Source organism: Cygnus olor, chromosome 2 (genome assembly GCF_009769625.2).
Source record: "Cygnus olor isolate bCygOlo1 chromosome 2, bCygOlo1.pri.v2, whole genome shotgun sequence".
Taxonomy (NCBI): Eukaryota; Metazoa; Chordata; class Aves; order Anseriformes; family Anatidae; genus Cygnus; species Cygnus olor.
The window spans coordinates 258,314-277,128 of NC_049170.1; the positions used below are offsets into that span (position 1 = coordinate 258,314).

The 18,815-nt window shown below is 59.8% G+C and overlaps 1 protein-coding gene across 2 annotated transcripts in view; it reads right to left on the reverse strand.

Moving 5' to 3' along the window:
• Positions 1 to 8,982: 8,982 nt before the first annotated feature.
• AGAP3 (ArfGAP with GTPase domain, ankyrin repeat and PH domain 3) overlaps positions 8,983 to 18,815 on the reverse strand; it is a 141,726-nt gene continuing 131,893 nt past the window's right edge. For both annotated transcript variants that reach the window (XM_040549285.1, XM_040549284.1), the window contains exons 14-18: positions 13,934 to 14,088; positions 13,340 to 13,430; positions 11,898 to 12,120; positions 10,579 to 10,834; positions 8,983 to 10,302 (exon numbers count right to left, since the gene is read on the reverse strand). In XM_040549285.1, the coding sequence (XP_040405219.1) occupies positions 10,075 to 10,302; positions 10,579 to 10,834; positions 11,898 to 12,120; positions 13,340 to 13,430; positions 13,934 to 14,088 (953 nt within the window). In that variant the 3' untranslated portion in view covers positions 8,983 to 10,074. The remainder of the gene's footprint in view (positions 10,303 to 10,578; positions 10,835 to 11,897; positions 12,121 to 13,339; positions 13,431 to 13,933; positions 14,089 to 18,815) is intronic.

Below are 18,815 nucleotides of genomic sequence, written 5' to 3' on the forward strand. Positions count from 1 at the left end.
TCCGAGCCGCGGGGAGCGCGGGCCCCCGCGGGTCCTGGCCCTGCCTCCGGCCGCGCCGCGCCGGGCCGGGGCCGCGCTGTGCAGGAGCGCCCGCCCATGTATAGCTGTGATTTCAATAAATTATTTTCTATGGAGCCACGCGAGGGTCTTCCGCGGCGCTGCCCTCCCGGCCGCGCTGCGGGGACGGGGCGGCCGCTGGCAGCAGCGGACGGCGGCGCCGAGCCCGAGGTGCGGCCGGGGCCGGGGCCCGTGGGCACGGCGGGGAGCAGCGGCGGAGTCGCGGGCGCCGTCGGGCCCGGTCCGACGCCGGTGCAGAGGCACGGGAGGGGGCCGGGGCCGGGGCCGTCCGTCGCCCCCCCGGAGGCCCCGCTGGCTACAGCCTGCCCGAGCCGAGCCTGCCCCCGGACTCCCGAGGCAGCCGGTGTCTTGTGTCTCCCGGGCCCCTGCGCAGGAGCAACCCCCCAGGTCAGAACGGCACGAAGTCAGATCGCCACCCTCCAGCAGGCAAAGCCCTCTCCTGCAGGCCTGGTGCCAGTCCCTGGCCCTGGTCTGAGCAGAGGTCCATGCTTGCATCCCCATGCAGCCCCTGTCCCTGCCTGCTCTCCCCAGGACTGCCGCGGAGCCCTGCACCGGCTCTTGTGCACGTTTCTGCTGCCGGCACCTCCAAGGCGCAATGATGCAATGCCCTCCTGCTCTTTGGAGCCACACTGCCTGCTGCAAGAGACGTGCCCTGGAGCCTTTCCTCCTCCCTCAACCCTAAGGAGCCCCTCCCCGCCCCCCACCCTCCCCCCCGCCCCCCACCCTCCCCCCCGCCCCAGCCGACTGCAGCATGGGGAATAAATGGAGAAATCCTCTTGCAGCTCAGATGCCTTATTGTCACTGATCCCTGGGGCACTGCTGGGTGCCAGGGCTGCCTGCCCCACAGCTGCGTGGAGGGGAAGGTAAGGGTCTTGCCTTTCCTTGAAAATCTCAGGCTGTCTCACCACTGTCAGCTGCTGCTTCTCTTGACATGCAGCAGCAAGCACAGAGCCAGGGTGGACCAGCGAGTGCTGGCACTGGCACTGTGTCTTCTGCTCCAACCTGCAGCAGGCGCTGGGTTTCACAGTGCCGATGCAGGAGAGGCGTTTCAGACTGCCTGAGCTCTTACATCTAGGCTAGCTAGACTAGAGTAGTTCTGTTCATGAGAGCCGCTGCATGAGATACTGCTTCTGAAGCCAGGAGGTGTCTCATATCTGAACCCAACCCCAATGCCTGATGAAGAGCCAGTTTTGTGCAGGGTACAGCTGCACACTGACTGCAGAGCAGGCAGCCATGTGTGTCCACTGCCAGCTGGGTGTCCAGCCATAAAGGCCTTTGTTGCTGGTTTGAAGAACATCAGCCAGGGAGCTTGTGTAGTAGCAACACCCATTGCAATCCCATCAGAGGTTCCTGGACAGGGAGAAGGCTCTCTCCAAGTGTGTAGGATGTTGCTGCTGGGATGCCAATTTCTCTGAGTTTTGACGTGGAGTTTGGGTTACATGGGATCCAGTCGGTCATTGGCACCTCTTCCTTGGAGACACAGTTTTAAGAGTGGGAGACACCCCTGACAGCCAGAAGCTGACTTCACAGAATTACAGAATCACAGAATTACAGAATGGCTGACGTTGGAGACACCTCTAGGTCCATCTGGCCCAACCCTTGGTCTAGCAGGGCCACCCAGAGCATGGTACCCAGCATCATGTCGAGGTGGCTTTTGGACATCTCTAAGGAGGAAGACTCCCCAGCTTCTGTGAGAAACCTGTGCCAGTGCTCTGTCATGTGCACAGCACAGAAGTGCTTCCTGATGTTTAGATTCACCCTCCTAGGTGCCTGCCTCTTCCCTAGCCTTTTCCTCTTTAGCAGGAGTCTTCTCTTAATTGGTGGCACGGCTCCATGCTCAGCCTGCACAGCTGAGTTCTCCTGTAGCTGCAGAGAACTGCTGAGTGGCTCTGCCTGTCCTGTGGCTCCTGGCTCTGGCTAGCCTGTGTGGGGACAGCCGCAGCTCAGAGCAGAGCAACTGCTACAACAAAGCTGTGCTCCTGGATGTCCCAGGTGGGTGCCTGTTTCCAGGGAGATGTCTGTGGCAGGTCCTGAGACAGTTCTGCAGGATCCTTTCATGACATGAATTTCTCAGCACCTGCTGGGGCAGCAGAGCACAGCTGGCTTCTTGCAGCCATGGCTGGACAAATTCTGCCTCAGTCCCCTGTGCCACTGAGCTGCAGAGGAGAAGCAGTGTTCCCACGGTGGGCTTGGCCTGCTCAGGTAGCACATCTGTTGGCATTCGCTCTGGATCAGGGGAGGTGGATGTCCTCTGGAAGCTGCTCCCAGCTGCGCTGCCCCAGAGGGAGCTGGCAGTGGCCCCCGAACACACTGCGGCAGAGCTGCCTGCACCCGAGGACCACGGTTCAGGTATTCCTTGCTTCTCCCTTCCCGGGTCTGGGTTGGGCTGAGCTAGAGAGCATTAACTTACCTACCCTACATGGCTACCAAATGGGACAAAATGTCATTTGCAGCAATTGCATCAGCTCCTGCACATGAACTGATACATGTACAACTGGGCCAGACTGGAGAAGGGGGGAGAATGAAGAATAAAACAATTATGCAGCAATAAGCAGTGCTCTGTTACTGTAAATGGGTCCACATGAGGGGGTCTGTGCCACTGCAACCTAGCATGGCACAGCAGTACAATATTAAATACAGTGCTCTGAAAATTTCCCACAGCTCCAGGGCTGGGGACAGTGTCATTGAAAGGACTTAAAGCTTATTTTAAGGTCCAAGAACTCCCTTTTCTCACTTTGTATTTCTAGCTGATGCTGTGGTTTGATATGTCCTGCCCCAATGACAGTGTCAGTTTGTTGTGTTCTTAGCCCATCTCCCCCACTCTGCACCACACCATCACCATCATGAACTCTGAGTGCAAAGCCCCCTGCTGTGGCTGCACACTTCACACTTGTTCATGGACTGCCTGTAGACTAGATCGGCAAAACAGAGCTTTCAGCTGCTTAGAATTTTATTTTATTTTTTTTTTGTTCTTGACAGTCCAAGAGCCACTACACAATGCAACCCTACAAACACTGGTGTTAATATAACTGAAAGTGCTGCGGAGAGCTGAAGCTCAGTCTGGTGCTGCTGGAAGTGACAGATTCACTGCTGTCACCAGGAGTGCTGGAGAGAGCTGCAGAACAGCACAGTGCTCCTTGCACTGTGCAGAACGGAGCTCGCCGTGAACCTTGTGCATTGCAGTGAGTCTGCTGCCTCTTGCAGAGCCCAGAGCACAGCACTGTAACACTCCAGTGAATGGTGCTGCATGAGATGGCTCCAGCACCTCCCCAACAGAAGAGATGCTGGGGTAGAGGGTGTTCCCCAAGCTGGAGCTATAGGTGCTGCACCATTTAGACAAGGGGGAAGTGGGGGTGAGAGGTGGGGGGGGGAGGGGCTGGTGCTGCACCATTTAGACAAGGGGGAAGTGGGGGGTGAGAGGTGAGGGGGGGGCTGGAGGAGAGCAACAAAGAAAACCTGGGCAGTAAAGACAGACCCTTGAGTGACAGGGCCATGCAGATAGGAAGGGAGCTGTGGAGGTCTCTGTTCCAACACCTGCTCAAAGCTAGCCTGGTTGGCTAAGTATGCTGGGGAACTTGTCCAGCTGACTTCAAGGACCTCCAAGGATGGCAATCCCACAACATCTTAGGGCCCCTGTTCCGGTGTCTGACCACCTTCCTGGTACTGTTTTTCCTTGTACCTAGTTGGAATTTCCCACGTATCAGCTTGTGTCTGCTGACGTGTGTCCTGGAGTAAAATCTCTTATGTGGTACCCAAATGTGGATGTAAGTACACACACACGCACACATGCACACACATTAAAAGGAAGATACAGATGTAACTATACAGAGGTTGTATATATATGGACATACATTTATTTCTACATATATGTTTCTACATATATACATATATATACAAGACTTTTTTTTTTCCTCATGAGGACAATTTCATCCTTTACAAGAGAATAATTTTGACACAGACCTGCTCACTCACCTGCCTAGAAAATGGTTCTTAAAGAACTAGGAAAGACGTAGCGATTGTGTCCCATGAGATATCTATCGACTCAGTGGTCCCCTCTCAGGACAAGGTTTACCATACAACAAAGACGGTTCACAGCATTTGCTAACAGTGAGACTGTATGAAGATTTGATAGGCCACAACACAGTGCTGGTGATGCTGTTTGTTAATTTGCCTGTCCAGGACTTGCTCAGATGCTTAGCGGAGCTGCCAGTGGCTCACAGAGAAGTTTCCCAGGAGGTCATGCCATGCTTTTATTTTCAGAGCTGGTGTGCAGCAGCGGCTGTTGTGGGCCCTGTGACCCCAGAACAAGCAGACAGGGGCAGGGCAGAGGAATGCTGCGCTGTGCTCTTTTCTGCTGCCCTGCAAGGGAGTCTGTGCCATGGGGATGTGGGGTAGTGCCCCTAGGGAGCTGCTCACCACGTTCCTGGACTCTCAGGAGTGCCTGGCCAAGGTCTGGGGAAATGGCTGGCACTGCACGTGCCCACCCTGCAGCAAGGGTGCACAGCCTGTGGGAGGTGGGAGGGTCGATGCACCCAGCTGCTTGGGACACACCCTTTGAGGCAAATTACACCATGCGATATGGGTGTCATCACTGCAAGACTCCTGCAATGCAGAGAACCTGTACTCCCATGGGGAGAAATTCTCTCTGACTGCACACGGGCAGGAGAGGAACAACCTCCCTTCCCACTGGCCTGGCACCAAGGAAGGGTCAGGAGCTCTCTGACCGTCTGCAATGCCTCTACAGCCAGCCCTGCAGCACCTGCAGAGCTCAGGGTGCAGCTACAGAGGGGATTCAGTAGCAAACTCCTGGTGGGTGTGCCTTCAGCACCAAAGGGAAATAACCCAAGACCTGCAAGAAGTTGTGAAGGGCATGCTGGAACTGGGGCTTGGGAGGTGAGAGGGACTAGAGCCACACTCTGCTTTGCTGTGGCGCATTCAGGCGCTGGGTGAGGTACGAAGCACTTCACGTGACTGCAGTGCCCAGCCAGGACTGCCAAATCCACCTGGGGTGGGGGGGGTGGAGGGGAGGGGGGGGTTATGGCAGGGGTTGCAGGTGTGGTAGTGGGGCATATTGGTGGCAGACCTTGGTAAGCACAGACCAAGGGAGCTAGGACACTGTGTCATACCTCAGCTCTCGGAGGCAGGGCTGACTGGAAACACAGAAGTGCAGAGCAGCAGTAAGATCTCTGCTCTGGCCATCTGTTGTAAAATCACCTCTGCACACAGCCAGTGCTGCCCACAGTCCCCGCACCCACCTACAGGGAGCTGCCCAGAGCTCCCCCATCCGCCAGCTCCCAGCGCTGTCCCTCTGCACCCACAAACACATGGCTGCTCCCCTGCAGCTCTGTGCAGACCCTATGCTGCACGGCTGAGCTGGGCTTTCACACATGCTGGGATGTTTGCTTCAACCACTCTGTCTTCCCTCTGCCAACTTGCACATCCTCTGTTCTCCAGTTCTTTCAGGTGCTGCTGAGAGAAGGAGGGTGCAGTGCCCTGAAGGAGCTGCTCAGGCCCCCCAAGCCCCATGTCTGAGCAAGCACTGGTACACGCTGGGCTGTGCTGAGTGCTGCTCAGTCCTTCCAAACCTCTTGCACACTGGGCCTGTCCCTGCAGTCTGCACCTGCACAAGGCAGCTCACCAACATCTTCTGCAGAAGAGCCCTTTGGGACAAGCATCTTTCTGGAAAAGGGCTGGGATGGGTTTGCCCTGGCACTGCAAATGTCCATCTTCTGCACAGCTCCTGCGCCTTGCACAGGACAGACCAGTGGGGCGCTCCGCAACCCAGACTGCCCATGTCTGCCTGCCTGGCCTCAGAGCTGCCTTGGCAGGGAGCACCCTGCTGCCATAGCTAACCATGGCCATGCTGGGGAGGCTGGGAAATGCCCAGCGGTGGGCCTGGAAATGTGCCTCTAGGTAGTCAGTGCAGCGCAGGTGCTCCGTAGGTATCCAGTGTTAATACGTGGCACATAAGGCTGGGGTAAAAAGCCTGGTTTGTAGTTCCCGTTGCAATTAACAAGCAACTGGCCCAGCCGTTGATCCCTCACCCCTGCTATCCTGTTTCTCACATGCTTTCAGCCCTGGCCTCTGTGCTGCTTCCCATCTCCAGCCCCTATGCACCCTGAAATACCTACAAGCTGCTGGGCTGTATCCTGCTGGGTGCCTGCTGCAGCCATGGAGCAGAGCCTCTGCTGGCACAACCTTACCCCCGTGACTTCTCAAGGTACCACGTCGGCAGCTTCGATAACGCTGCTGCACTGTAGGGAGCCATACTGAGCAGCTGGGCACACAGGGTGCTGGGGAGCTCTGTGGTGCTGGGTGCACAGGGACAGCCCAGCAAGGACCCTGCTGAGGGTGGGGATAGCACTACTGGGGCAATATCAGGCAGATGGCCTGGGGGACATCTGCATTGTGGAGGGGCTGTGCCATGCAGCACCAAACCACTGCTGCCCCAGTCGATGTCTAAGTCCAATGGTGTCTGGTGCACAGAATCACAGAACGGCCGAGGTTGGAAGGGACCTCTGAAGATCATCTAGTCCAACCCTCCTGCCGGGCAGAATCACCTAGAGCACCTTGCACAGGATGGCATCCAGGCGGGTTTTGAATATCTCCAGAGAAGGAGACTGCACAACCTCACTGGGCAACCTGTCCCAGTGCTCTGTCACAGTAAAGTACCCTGTACCCTCTCACGGTGCAGCTTCTTCAGCTCTGCCCTGCAGAAGCACACGAGGTCCCACCTTTGTTCATGGCAAAGAGGGTGATGCATCGGCAGCCCTGGGCAAGGCTCAGTAGCAGCCGTCCCCTTGTCCTGTGGTGGTGCATGGCCGCAGCTGCCCTGAGGCTGAACAGCGCTGCCCCACGCCACAGCTGCTCCTGGCCCACATTCACCAGGGAATGCCCCAGCTCAGATGGGGCTGGGACAGGGCCTGTGGGGCTTTGCAGGGCAGCCATGCCCCATGGGGCCGGTCCTGGCAGTGCCTGCTGCGCCATCGCAGAAGCATGGCGGGACTCCAGCCTGGGGCTGCACGCCATGGACATGTTGATGGCATGAACTGCATCCCCTGCTCCTGCCCTGCAGCACCTGCACCCCTCCGCAGCCACTGCTGCAGCTCCACGGTGCAGGCCGGCTGTGGCAGTGTCTGTATGCGGCTGCCAAGGAGCTGCTGTGGTCCCTGCAGGCAAGAAAAGCCCTTAGCCGTGCAGGGCTGTACCAGGCAGAGCAGAGGGTGGCCTGTGCCCTGCCTGGCACCCGCCCGAGCTGCTCCTGTCTCAGCCCAGCCCGGGACCACATGAACCCATACTGGGGCTGAGATGTGCTCGCGCAGTGGGATAATACTGCGCTGGGGCCCAGTGCCGCTGCCATGCATGGGGGAGCTGCTGGCACAAGCAGAGGGGTAGCCCCTGGTTCTCCAGGGATCATTTGTAGGATGCGGGCAGCAGCAGGGCACTGGGTTGGTGGTGCCATCATCAGCAGAACCTGAACGGGGCTGCGGGGGCCCCTGGGGGTGGCTGCACACCTTCATGGAAACTGTGTGGACAGGGGGTGGGGGGCTGCTCATGTCCATGTGGCCCCAGGATCGTCTTTGCATGGCCCCCATCAGCACAGCCGCAGTGCCCAGAACTGACCTCAGGGCAGACCCTGACGGCGAAGTGTGAGGACAGGTGAGGGGCTGGGCTGAGGACCTCAGCCCGGGGACAAAGCTGGGTGCAGGACGTGCCCGGGCCGGGGGCACCCCCGCAGCTGGGGCAGGGCTGGGATGGGAAGGGAGGTGCCGGGGCTGGGCCGGGCGGGATCCCGCGCGGGAGATGATGTATGGGCAGATGTATCAGATCGCACAAGATAAACAAGCAGTGAATTTCATCAGGGCCCATCATGGCTTTAATTTGGCTGCCTAATGAGTCAGATCCAGCCGCGCAGATAAAAGTTGTCAGAGCCGCAGCCCTAATGAATTTCTTGCCACTTGTAATCAAGGCAGCTTGTCTGAGGGGGATGATTAATGGGCCCCAGAGGAGCTGCCGTCCCTCGGCTTCCATTCCCGCTAATGCAGTCGCCAGGAAATTAACCAAACCCAGCACCGGGCTGGGGCCGGGGCCAGGGCATGCGTGCGCCTGTGTGGAGGCACCGGTGTGCACCAGGCAGCGGGGGGCCGGGGATGAGGGGCAGACGTGGGCTTGGGGTCAACCCGGCCTGGCTCTGCACGCTGCTGAGAAAGGTTGGTACCTGCGCCAGGACTGGGATGGGGACTGGCACCAGGACGCTGGCACACATGGAGATGAGTTATGGGCCCGGTGGAAGGGCCAGGGCCATCACCAGCAGGTACCAGTGGGGCAGCCCCTGCCATGGAGGAGAAGCAGGGCTGGAAATGGATTGCAGTGGAGCACTTGTGGCAGGGGGGTCTGGGGGGGGGGGGGGGGGGGGTGTCCTGATGTGTCCTTTCCTCCCAGCACCACCAGCCCTAGCCCAGTGCCCAGTCCACAGCCCACAGCATGGCACAGTGCATAGCCTGGATGCAGGTATGGCAAGGGGGGGTCAATGGATCCCCGTGGAGCCCCACACCACCTGTTTAAACTCACCGTACCGCGTTGAGGGACCAACTGGTCCCAGCGCTTTTGATCTGGAGTGTCCCCAGCCCAGCGCACGCCCCTGATGTGCCCATCCCCAATCCCACTGCACATCCCTCTGGGAACACATCCCTGTGGTATCCCACAGCACCAGGGGATGCCATGACACGGCCACCGGGGGGGCCCAGCTCAGCCCAGTGTGGTTACCAGCTCTGGAGCTGGAGAAGGAAGGGCTGATCATTTGCCAGTCTGGGCTGAAAAAACACCAGACCTCTTCAAAGCAGGAAAGAAACATGCTGGAGGCTGCACTGTAGGCCCAAAAAGTAGCACACAGAAAAGGCAGGCTGGCAGGAGGTGGGTTGCTTTATTGGCCTTTATCTCCTTTGCTGCAGGTAACACACACAGGGCAATTCATGGCAAAGAAACAGTATATACAGAGTGTCCATATAAATATTTCCAATGTACATTTTATACACAAGTGATGGAGACGTTCCACAGCAGCGTCCAAAGCCTTGGAAATTCCAGCACTCAGCTGCAGGCTTGGCCCAAAAACAAGGGAGATGCTCATCTCCTCTCTCCTCTTGCTCAGCCGGAGTCCAGCCCCGCCTGGGCAGCAGCGGGAGCCAGTGGGGATGTGCTGTTGGAGACACTGTGTATGGCTTTGGGGCTTGAACCTGGAAGGACAGTGACTCATAGACAGACAGACACTGCTGGGGAGCCCAGGGTGACAATCCTCTTGCCCTTCCGGGTCACCAGGGAGGCTGGAAAGGTCTATGTCCATGGGATTGCATGAGAGAGACGCTCCCTGTACATCTGCACACAGGGGAGCGGTACCAGCGAGGGGATCCCTCCTCTACTGGCCAGAAGCATAGAGGAACAAATGGGTGTGGTGGAAAAACGTGCACCTACCACTGCCCCACACCTGCCCCACTGCACTGGGGTGCACAGCAAGGCCAACACAGGAGGGCAGGAGGGACATGTCCGAGCCGCCCTACTGCCCAGGAGAGCAGGTGCAGCGATCGCCACCCCCAGTACCGGCTGTGCAGGAGAGGGCAACATACCTGAACCGCCTGCAGCCCCTGCACTATCTACAAGTGAGTGTGGTGGTGGGGAGGCACACAGAAACCGCCTCTCCTCCCCCTGTACCGGTCATGAGAACAGGGTGTACTGAAACCCCCATCCTGGTGACTCTGTGGGGGCGCCTCCGCAGGCATACAGCTCTGGGTCTGCACAGCTCCCCCTTTCCAGCTGCGCAGGCAGAATACACAGGACCCAGGCAAAGAGCAGTGTGCTGCTGGCTGCCCTAGCCAGAACAGGGGGCCTGGTGTAGGATGAGCACGGCGGGTGCGGTGAGTGGCCCCTCAGACGTGCTCTGGTGGCCTTGGACGCCAGCAGGGCTGGAAGGAGCCGCACGGTGAGTGGAGGGCCTGTGGGGAGCTAGACGGCGCTGGGGCTGGAGCCGAGCTCAGCCAGCAACGTGGTGCAGGCGTTGTTGTTGGCGTTGGTGTTGCGGCGGGGCAGGCTGGGGGTCAGCGTGGTGACGGCGCTGTCGCTGGGACATCCGTGCTGCAGCAGGATGTCGATGCACTCCTGGCTGCCAGCTCGCCGGGCATAGGCCAGTGGGGTCAGGCCCCGAGCGTCCCGGCTCTTCACGTCCACCCCGTACTGTGCAGGAGAGAAAGCAGCTGTCAGCAGTACCATGAGGCCCGTGGGCACGGGCTGGTGCAGCAAGAGCACTGGCACCGGCAGAGGGGCTCCATGGCACTAGGGTGGGCAGATAGGGAAAGATGAAGGGTGGCCAGGGCAGCGCCCTGCAGGAACACACAGGAAGAGGATGACAAGGGGTATCCCCAAGACCTTGGGGCAGGGAGGTGCTGCAGCAGGGAAGCACCGGGGCAGGGCCAGAAGGGCTGCGGTGGAGGCTGCGGGGCCCTGCCTTACCCAGATGAGCAGCTGTGTGAAGACTACGTTGGCCATGGCGCAGGAGAGATGCAGTGCTGTGCGCCCATCTCCATCCCCGTAGGTCTCATTCACCTCCTCCTTGGTGCCATGTGCCAGCAGCGTCACCACGAGGCGCAGGTCATCCTCCACTACTGCCCGCAGCAGCTGCTGCCCCAGCGGGATGTCCGACTGGGGCAGTGGAGCCAGGAAGAGCTTCTGCTCATACTTGGCCCGGATCCAGCGCTCCTTCTCCTCCCTGCCAGATGGGACACCGTCACTGTCACCAGTGGGTGCTGTGTGCACAGGGGAACGTGCACCAGCACCACTACCCCAAACACACCGTGTGTTAGCAGCGTGCATGTGTCACACGCAGGCATCCTTGCACGGTCCCTGCTGTGTCCCATCATACCCATGTCTGTCACTGGGGCTCTGTGCATGTCACGCTCCTCCAGGCACAGGCCTGACACACGCAGGTCCCACTGCACCTTCTTAGGGCTCCTTGTGCACTTACGGCCCTGCACACACAGCGGCCACATCCCACACTCCGACCCCACCACTGTCATTCCACAAAGGGACACCCGCACCTCCATGCCGGTGCCCCGCACGCTTTCCTGCCTGTCCATTAGGTGCCAGCCTGGGGACTCCGTCCTGTGCCTGTGTGCGGGCCTTGGCCAGCGGCAAGAAAAGGTTAGCTGCTGCACACAGCAGCCCAGTGCCACGGGAGGCGCGTTATCGCTGCTGCCGTCTCGCCTGCTGCAAACAAAGGCTGCAGCAGCGTCCATCCCGCCTGGGGCTGCGGGGCCGGGCGGATCGATGTGTGCCGTGCCGCCGCTATCTGCTGCCATTCTATCCATCTGCATCTGGCGGGCGGCCATCAATGCCCCGCGCGGAGCATGCTCACTCCCGCCGCCCCCTGACCCGCTCTTATCCGTTGATAAGCCTCAGAATGGGCTCTTGTTGGGATGAGTGACAGGAGAGTCGCTCCGATAGGGACAGACAAGGGCTGAAAGGGACGCACCCTTGGGACCCACACAACTCTGCCAAGCCGTCTCTGTTAACCCTTTCTGCTTTGCAGCCAGCCGTGGCTCCAGCAGCCATCGCGTGGCAATGGCTGGCCATGGAGCCCTGCTGGCCCACTGGGGAAGCAGGAGAGGGCTTCTGGTGTCGCGAGAGCAGGCAGGACCCTACTCACTGGAGCACCTTGTGGGTTCCTGCCCACCTCTGCTGGGCTGGCTGGCTGCTCCCAACCTCCTTGGTGTCCTCAAGCCTCCCGGTGTGGTTGCCTGAGAAGCATCTCTGCAGTCCCCCATCTCCCTTACCGGCTGCTCTCAGGGGTGGGTTTGGGGTAGCCTTCCACAGCTCCTTCCCAGACAGCGTTGGCCAGGGCATTGCCGATGGCTGTCATGACCATGAGAAGCTCGCTGGGCCAGTCGTCCAGGTCCAAGGAGCGCACACGGGACAGGTGGGTGCCCAGGTTGCGATGGATCCCAGAGCACTCGATGCACATGAGGGAGCCCAGGTTCAGACTCGCCCAGTCTGGATCTGCAGGTGGCAAGATCGGGATCAGTGGGGCAGAGTTAACGTCAGCATGGACTCACTGGCCTGTCTCCTCCTATGACCCTGGGGACCCGTTATGTGCTGGGACCTGCCCACCAACTCCCTTCCAGACACAGTACCCCCCAGCAGCACACGGAGCAAGGACCCCAGGCTGGTCAGAAAGGAGCCACAGACCAGCATGGCAGGTGGATGAGTGCTACAGGGGACCTTGCAAGAGAGGACAGAACAGCTCCACAGAGCAAGGGACCCTCAGGTCCCTCTGGGGTAAGGGAGGTGGTGGTGGAGTTGACTCTCCCTTCCCTTCCCTTCCCTTCCCTTCCCTTCCCTTCCCTTCCCTTCCCTTCCCTTCCCTTCCCTTCCCTTCCCTTCCCTTCCCTTCCCTTCCCTTCCCTTCCCTTCCCTTCCCTTCCCTTCCCTTCCCTTCCCTTCCCTTCCCTTCCCTTCCCTTCCCTTCCCTTCCCCTCCCTTCCCCTCCCTTCCCCTCCCTTCCCCTCCCTTCCCTTCCCTTCCCTTCCCTTCCCTTCCCTTCCCTTCCCTTCCCTTCCCTTCCCCTCCCTTCCCCTCCCTTCCCCTCCCTTCCCTTCCCTTCCCTTCCCTTCCCTTCCCTTCCCTTCCCTTCCCTTCCCTTCCCTTCCCTTCCCTTCCCTTCCCTTCCCTTCCCTTCCCCTCCCTTCCCCTCCCTTCCCCTCCCTTCCCCTCCCTTCCCCTCCCTTCCCCTCCCTTCCCTCCCTTCCCTTCCCTTCCCTTCCCTTCCCTTCCCTTCCCTTCCCTTCCCTTCCCTTCCCTTCCCTTCCCTTCCCCTCCCTTCCCCTCCCTTCCCTTCCCCTCCCTTCCCCTCCCTTCCCCTCCCTTCCCTTCCCTTCCCTTCCCTTCCCTTCCCTTCCCTTCCCTTCCCTTCCCTTCCCTTCCCTTCCCTTCCCTTCCCTTCCCTTCCCTTCCCTTCCCTTCCCTTCCCTTCCCTTCCCCTCCCTTCCCCTCCCTTCCCCTCCCTTCCCCTCCCTTCCCTTCCCTTCCCTTCCCTTCCCTTCCCTTCCCTTCCCTTCCCTTCCCTTCCCTTCCCTTCCCTTCCCTTCCCTTCCCTTCCCTTCCCTTCCCTTCCCTTCCCTTCCCTTCCCTTCCCTTCCCCTCCCTTCCCCTCCCTTCCCCTCCCTTCCCCTCCCTTCCCTTCCCTCCAGCAGTCCACCTCCCCTGCAGCATCTCTTACTGGGTGCATCGCAGTCCACGCAGAAGCTGTTTCCACGCGCGGTGCGGACGGCCTGCATGGCCTGTGCGTCACCCTGGCTGCCCAGCCGAGCCTGCAAGGAGACCCCCGGGAAGCCCTTCAGGCCAGGCTGCCCCCGCCCTGTGCGCTCTCATCGCCACCCCGGAGGCTGTCAGGAAGCACCAGCGCCGTGCTCCGACAGGCACCCAGCAGCACGGCTGCGGGGGGGTCACCAGGGCGGGTGCTCACGGACAGCCTGGAGGGATCCCCACGTGCGGCTGGGGGGAGCCGGAGGAGCAAGGGCTGGCGGGCCAGGACAGGGAGCGAGCACCAGAGCTGTCGAGGCGGGAGCAATGCAGGACACAAGGAGCTCCGCGGGGCCACAGCCAGGATGGGGAGGGGAGAGGGAAGTCGGAGAAGTGACAGAAACCCAAAGAGGGAGCAGCACAGTCCCAGGGGTGGGATCCAACTCTGACTGGGAGCAGAGGGATCAGGACAGGATCCAGCTTGGACAGGCAAGCCTGGAACAGGCATGGATCCAGCAAAGTGGATGACAGAGATGTGGAACCCAAGAAGAACTTGGCCGAGGCCTCTTACCTTGTTTTTGCTGCTCTCGCAGCCCTGCAGGCTGGCCAGGATCTGGCTCTCAATGGCCTGGACCCAAAGCTCTCGCTCCTCAGATGTTGAGGCCTCAAAGAGCCACGTCTGGCCCGTCAGGGACACGATAATGAACTCAAATGGCTCATCTGGTTCTGGAAGAGAAAGGCATGCCGTGGCACAGGTCAGGGAAGGAGGGGGCTGCAGCGTTTGTGGGGTGCCAGCACATGGGCAGTCCCTGGGGGCACAGCAGTGACCACAGGCAGGCAGGTCATGGCCAGCAGTGTCCCCAGGGGTGGGACAAGCAGAGCCTGCAGGGAGGACCCAGAGTTCTGCCCAGCCCAGCCCAGCTGCTGCTTGCACAGCTCTGCCAGTGCGGGCTCGCTCCTCTGCACATGAGCAGCCGTGGCCCCATTCCCCACCATCCTGGACTGGGAAACATGGGAACGCTGTGGGTCTGGACTCCTGGGAGCTGCTTGTGCCCTGCTCTCCATGCCCTGCACGTCCCACCCTCCGGAGAAAGCTGCTGGCCTCCTGGGCAGTGGGACCAGCCCCTCTGCCGAGTTGCTGCCCCCAACAGCCCCGTTGCTCCCGAGGGCAACCTGCTCTGATGACTCCTCAGCCACTGCTCTGCACAGCACCAGGCTCTGTGCCCCACCAGCAGCCCCAGAAGATGCAGTCCCAGAAGATGTGCAGTCCCCTAGCTGTGAAACACGTGGAACCAAACTTCTGACTTCTCATCTTCGGGGAGAACATTATTGCTGAGCCCCACAGGTTGCTTGGACTGCCAGGCACTCAGAGGTCAGGTATGAGCACCCCTGCAGACGCAGGCTGCCTGCTGGGTGCTCAGGGTGGGGTCAGAGCGCAGGCACCGGGTGGCAGAGCTGGCAGCACGGGCAGCAGACAGTGAGTTCCTGGTTAAGTACCTTAGGCCCCCTGGAGCTAAGGAAATAGCCCCAAAACAACCAAGAAGGATGAAGAGCCAGGCTTAAAATATGGTCTTCTCTGGCTACTGCTCTGACTGCTGTAACTACTTCCCAGCCTGGGCTGCCAGAGCTGGGCTCAGCCCTGGCCATCCCACCCCACAGGCGGTGTGGAGCAGGTAACAACGCCATACTCAGGGCGCGCTGTCTCCTCCTTACACCCAGGCACCAGCATTTACCTTTTATTGCCAACTTCAGTAGTTAGTGCAGTAAATGACTTAACTAAGCGGGGCCTGAATGGAATGACTAATAAACGTTATGTCACAGCACACGCTTCAGCTCATAGCAAAATGATTTGTAATTACCTAATTAGCGTTATGCAAATAACACCCTCATCTCCATAATGTGCCTTCCCAGCTCTCTATTAAAAGCAGGGAGTCAACTGCACGGCTCCAGAGGCAGCGCAGAGGCCGAGGGGCGCAGCCCGGTCCGCGGCAAGGCAGGGCGGTGCGGGTCCCGCGGGGCAGCCCTGGGGGGTGCGGAGGGGCCTCCCCCGGCCCCCTGTGGCCAGGAGGGGCTCCAGCTGCGAGGGGGAGCAGCAAAAGGGCAGCGAGGAGGAACCTGCAGTGCCCAGGCAGGAGGCGGCTGCCAGCCGGGTCCCGTCTGCCCCACCACAGGCATGGCACGCCTCAGCCGCCGCTGGGCAGCCTGGCAGGGGCTGGACCCGGCTGTGTCCACAAACACCCCCTCAGAAAATACATGCAGCCCCGGAAAGGCTCCTTGAGGAAGGACAGCTTTGGCAGGGGTGGGAGGAGGGCACAGCCCTTCCTCCCTTGCTAGGCTCTTGCTTCCTTTGGAGGCACCACCACCGGCATTAGCAAGTAGCAGGCACAGCACCCACCTCTCTTTCTCTTTCCACCCATGTATAACTGCTCACTCCAGAACAACCTGAAGGTAGAACACTGCTCCTGCTGCTGTGCCATGGTGGAGAGTGCCATGCTCCTCACAGCAGGCGCAGGATCTTGCATTTCTTGGGGGTTTAAAACTTGAGCGAAACCTTGCTGGGAAGATGCCTGCCCCATGCCACTGCTGAGAGCACTCCGTGCTGTGTCCTGCACAGAGCCCAGCAGCACCTGTGGGGGCCTGGAGACCATCAGTGCTGATGGAATCGACTGGTGCAGGAATGCAAGGCCTGGTCTCCAAGCCCTCAGGAGGACCAAATGACTCCAGGTGAAGTGCCAACTGGCTTGCCTTTACCAGACAGGAAGGGGAAGCTGTTTCATGCACGTCATCCTGGACTCAGCTTGGGACTTCTGGGGAAACGTGGCTACAATTGCCTTTCTCCTGCTGGGAGAGATCTGGGTCAGCAGGAGGGGATAAGACAGGAGGGTGCTGGCCGTCACACGGCCGGACTTGTTCCCCCTCCGCGATGCAGTTGCCTAACTGGGAAATGAAGCTTGCCCAGCAATTTGCCCCTCCCTCCAGCTCCCACCACTGAACAGACACCACAAAATCACTGCTCTGGGGAGCTCCCTGCAGGCAATACGCCTCCTACCCTAAGGATGTTTGCTGTGCAGGCTCCAAGGACAGCAAATGCCAGCTCAAAAACAAGATTCTAGGAAAATATACATCCAGTAACTTCTAAACAGAGGGAGAAGAAATAAGCGGTGACAGCCAAGTCACTGCCCCTGCCTCCTTGGCCAGACAGCGCTGTCCTGTCTGTGAGCATTGCCACACCCTGGGCAAGGGCCGGGAGCACCCGACCGCTGATGGCAGCGGCAGTCCGGCGACTCAGGATCCTGCCGCCGCTGCACTCAGCTGGGTCTCCAGGCCCCTGCTTGGCTCCAGCCCACTCACAAGCCAGCAGCTGCACCCACCTCTTGCACTGTCACAACCTGTCACCAGGACCTGCAGACCAGGGGCGCGAGCGCTCCAGCTCCCTTAGAGGCAGTGCCATCTGCCCCTGTGCCCACCTGGGCGGCTACAAGAGCACAGATCCCGGCCCCGAAAGCTGCAGGATCAATTGCTGCAATCACATGCTGCCTGGGGCTAGGCATGAATAGCCAAGGAGGAAAGGGTGGCACCTCTCCCTGGGGGGCAGCGGTTGCCCAGGTGCCTAAGAGAGCATTTGCAGTTCCAAAATCTTGGATTGGGCCACCCTGTTGGAGCAGTGATCAGCAAAGCCGCTAGCAGGGCACCCGGATTTATTGGGCCTTATTCTCATTACACCTCTCCCATTACCGTCTGAGCTATCTGTGGCTGGTGTCAGTGTGTTGCAGAGCCCAGGCCAGCAGGGACCCGGACCTAGGAGGTGCTGTCTGGTGCTCTTCAGGTGCTGCTGGGCTGCTTCTGCTGCCAACGGGATCGCAGCAAGCAGGCTGGCAGGCTCCAGGACATGCTCATGGTTCCTGCCATGAGCTCATGCGACTCCATCAGCCTTGTTCCTCTCTCTCGCTTGCTCAGTAGCTCTCCACTGAGCACAAACCTCAGCCCAAGCCTTCCTGCACCAGCAGGCTCCCTGGTAGAGCTGAGGCAAATGAATGCTCGCTCTGCAGTGCCCGCCCTGCAGTGCCCGCCTGCCCAGGCAGAGGCTGCTCTGCTGGGATGCTGCACCGGGCTGGGGCACCACGTGTCTCGTGGTCCTATGTCTGGGATGTTCATGAGGTGGGGCAGGCGCTGCCCTCCTGCTGGGCTGCCCGTGCCTGACAGTGGGATAACAGTGACATTTTGGGGGCTTTGGCCCCACTTGGAAAGACATTCCCACCGCTGCAGCTGGGGGAATCGTGAAGCTCTGGAGTTCCCTGGTCCTAGCCCCCGGCAGTGGTCCAAGCCCAAAGCCCCAGTGCTGGCATCACAAACTGCAAGACCTCTGTTCCCCCTCCTCCTTTGTGCCTCGTGGATTCCAGCTTTCCTCTGAACAAAGGGCCTGTTGCTCTCAGCAGAGCCCTGGAAGAACTAACAAAGGACAACAGCTTTTCTTCCATACCAAGGGTCCTTTTCACAAGAGAAAACATTCCTTTTCTTTCCTTGCAGCAAGTCAGGACAGCACTGCAGGACCAGAGCTCTCTGGAGGCTTGGGAGCGGCTCGGCTCCAGGAGGAGAGCAGGGAGCTGTGGGATGACAGTGGCAGAGCCACAGACAGGGTTCGGCAGAGCTGGAAAGTGCAGTGAGGACTCAGCGGCTCCAGTGGTGTGCGGACCCGGCTTCTCAGGTGGTCTGGGACAGGTTCCCGAGCAACCTGGAGGGGCTGCGCAAGTTGGATCAGGTGAGACATCAGCTTTTGGGAAAGCATGGGGCTTCTTCAGGTTCTTCTGGGGAGCGGCACAGATCTCTGATGCGGCAGGGGCATTTTTGGCCAGGTGAAAGGGTAGCACAAAGCAGATGAGGCAGACAGGAGGAGTTGCGCTACCTCTGTTGGTACAGATCTGGCAGCGAGCCCTGTGCCACGTGCAGGGCACAGGGCGGACAGCAGCGCCGCAGCACTTGCCAGCGCCAGCAGCAGGGTAAGGTCCCGGGGCGGCCGGTCCTGCTGGCACGGGGAGCCCTTCCCCGCTGCCCTGGGGCAGAGGCAGGGCTGTCCCTGGGCTGAAGGCAGAGCCCCTCTCCCTGGCCGGAGGCTGCCTGCAGGCGTGCTGGTGGGAGTCCATTATGCCAGCTCCATTAGAATTAGTGGGCAGTGGAAATGAACGAGCTTGTCTCTCTCCCTCTTGATGATTTTTTGATGATGTTTTAAAGACTGAGCTCCGTGAAGAGTTGCTGAGCAGAGTATGGTGCGAGCCGGCTCTGCTAATGGGTGTTAACCCCCTGACCCAGCTCCAACGCTGCCCTGCAATGAGTGCTCCAAATGAGAGCAAAATTAACGAGGGCACTTCACAGCAGCCAGGACGGGCCAGGGCCCAGCAGCATGCAGACACAACCAGTAACCGAGTCACCAAGCTGAGAGGGCTGGAGGACTTCTG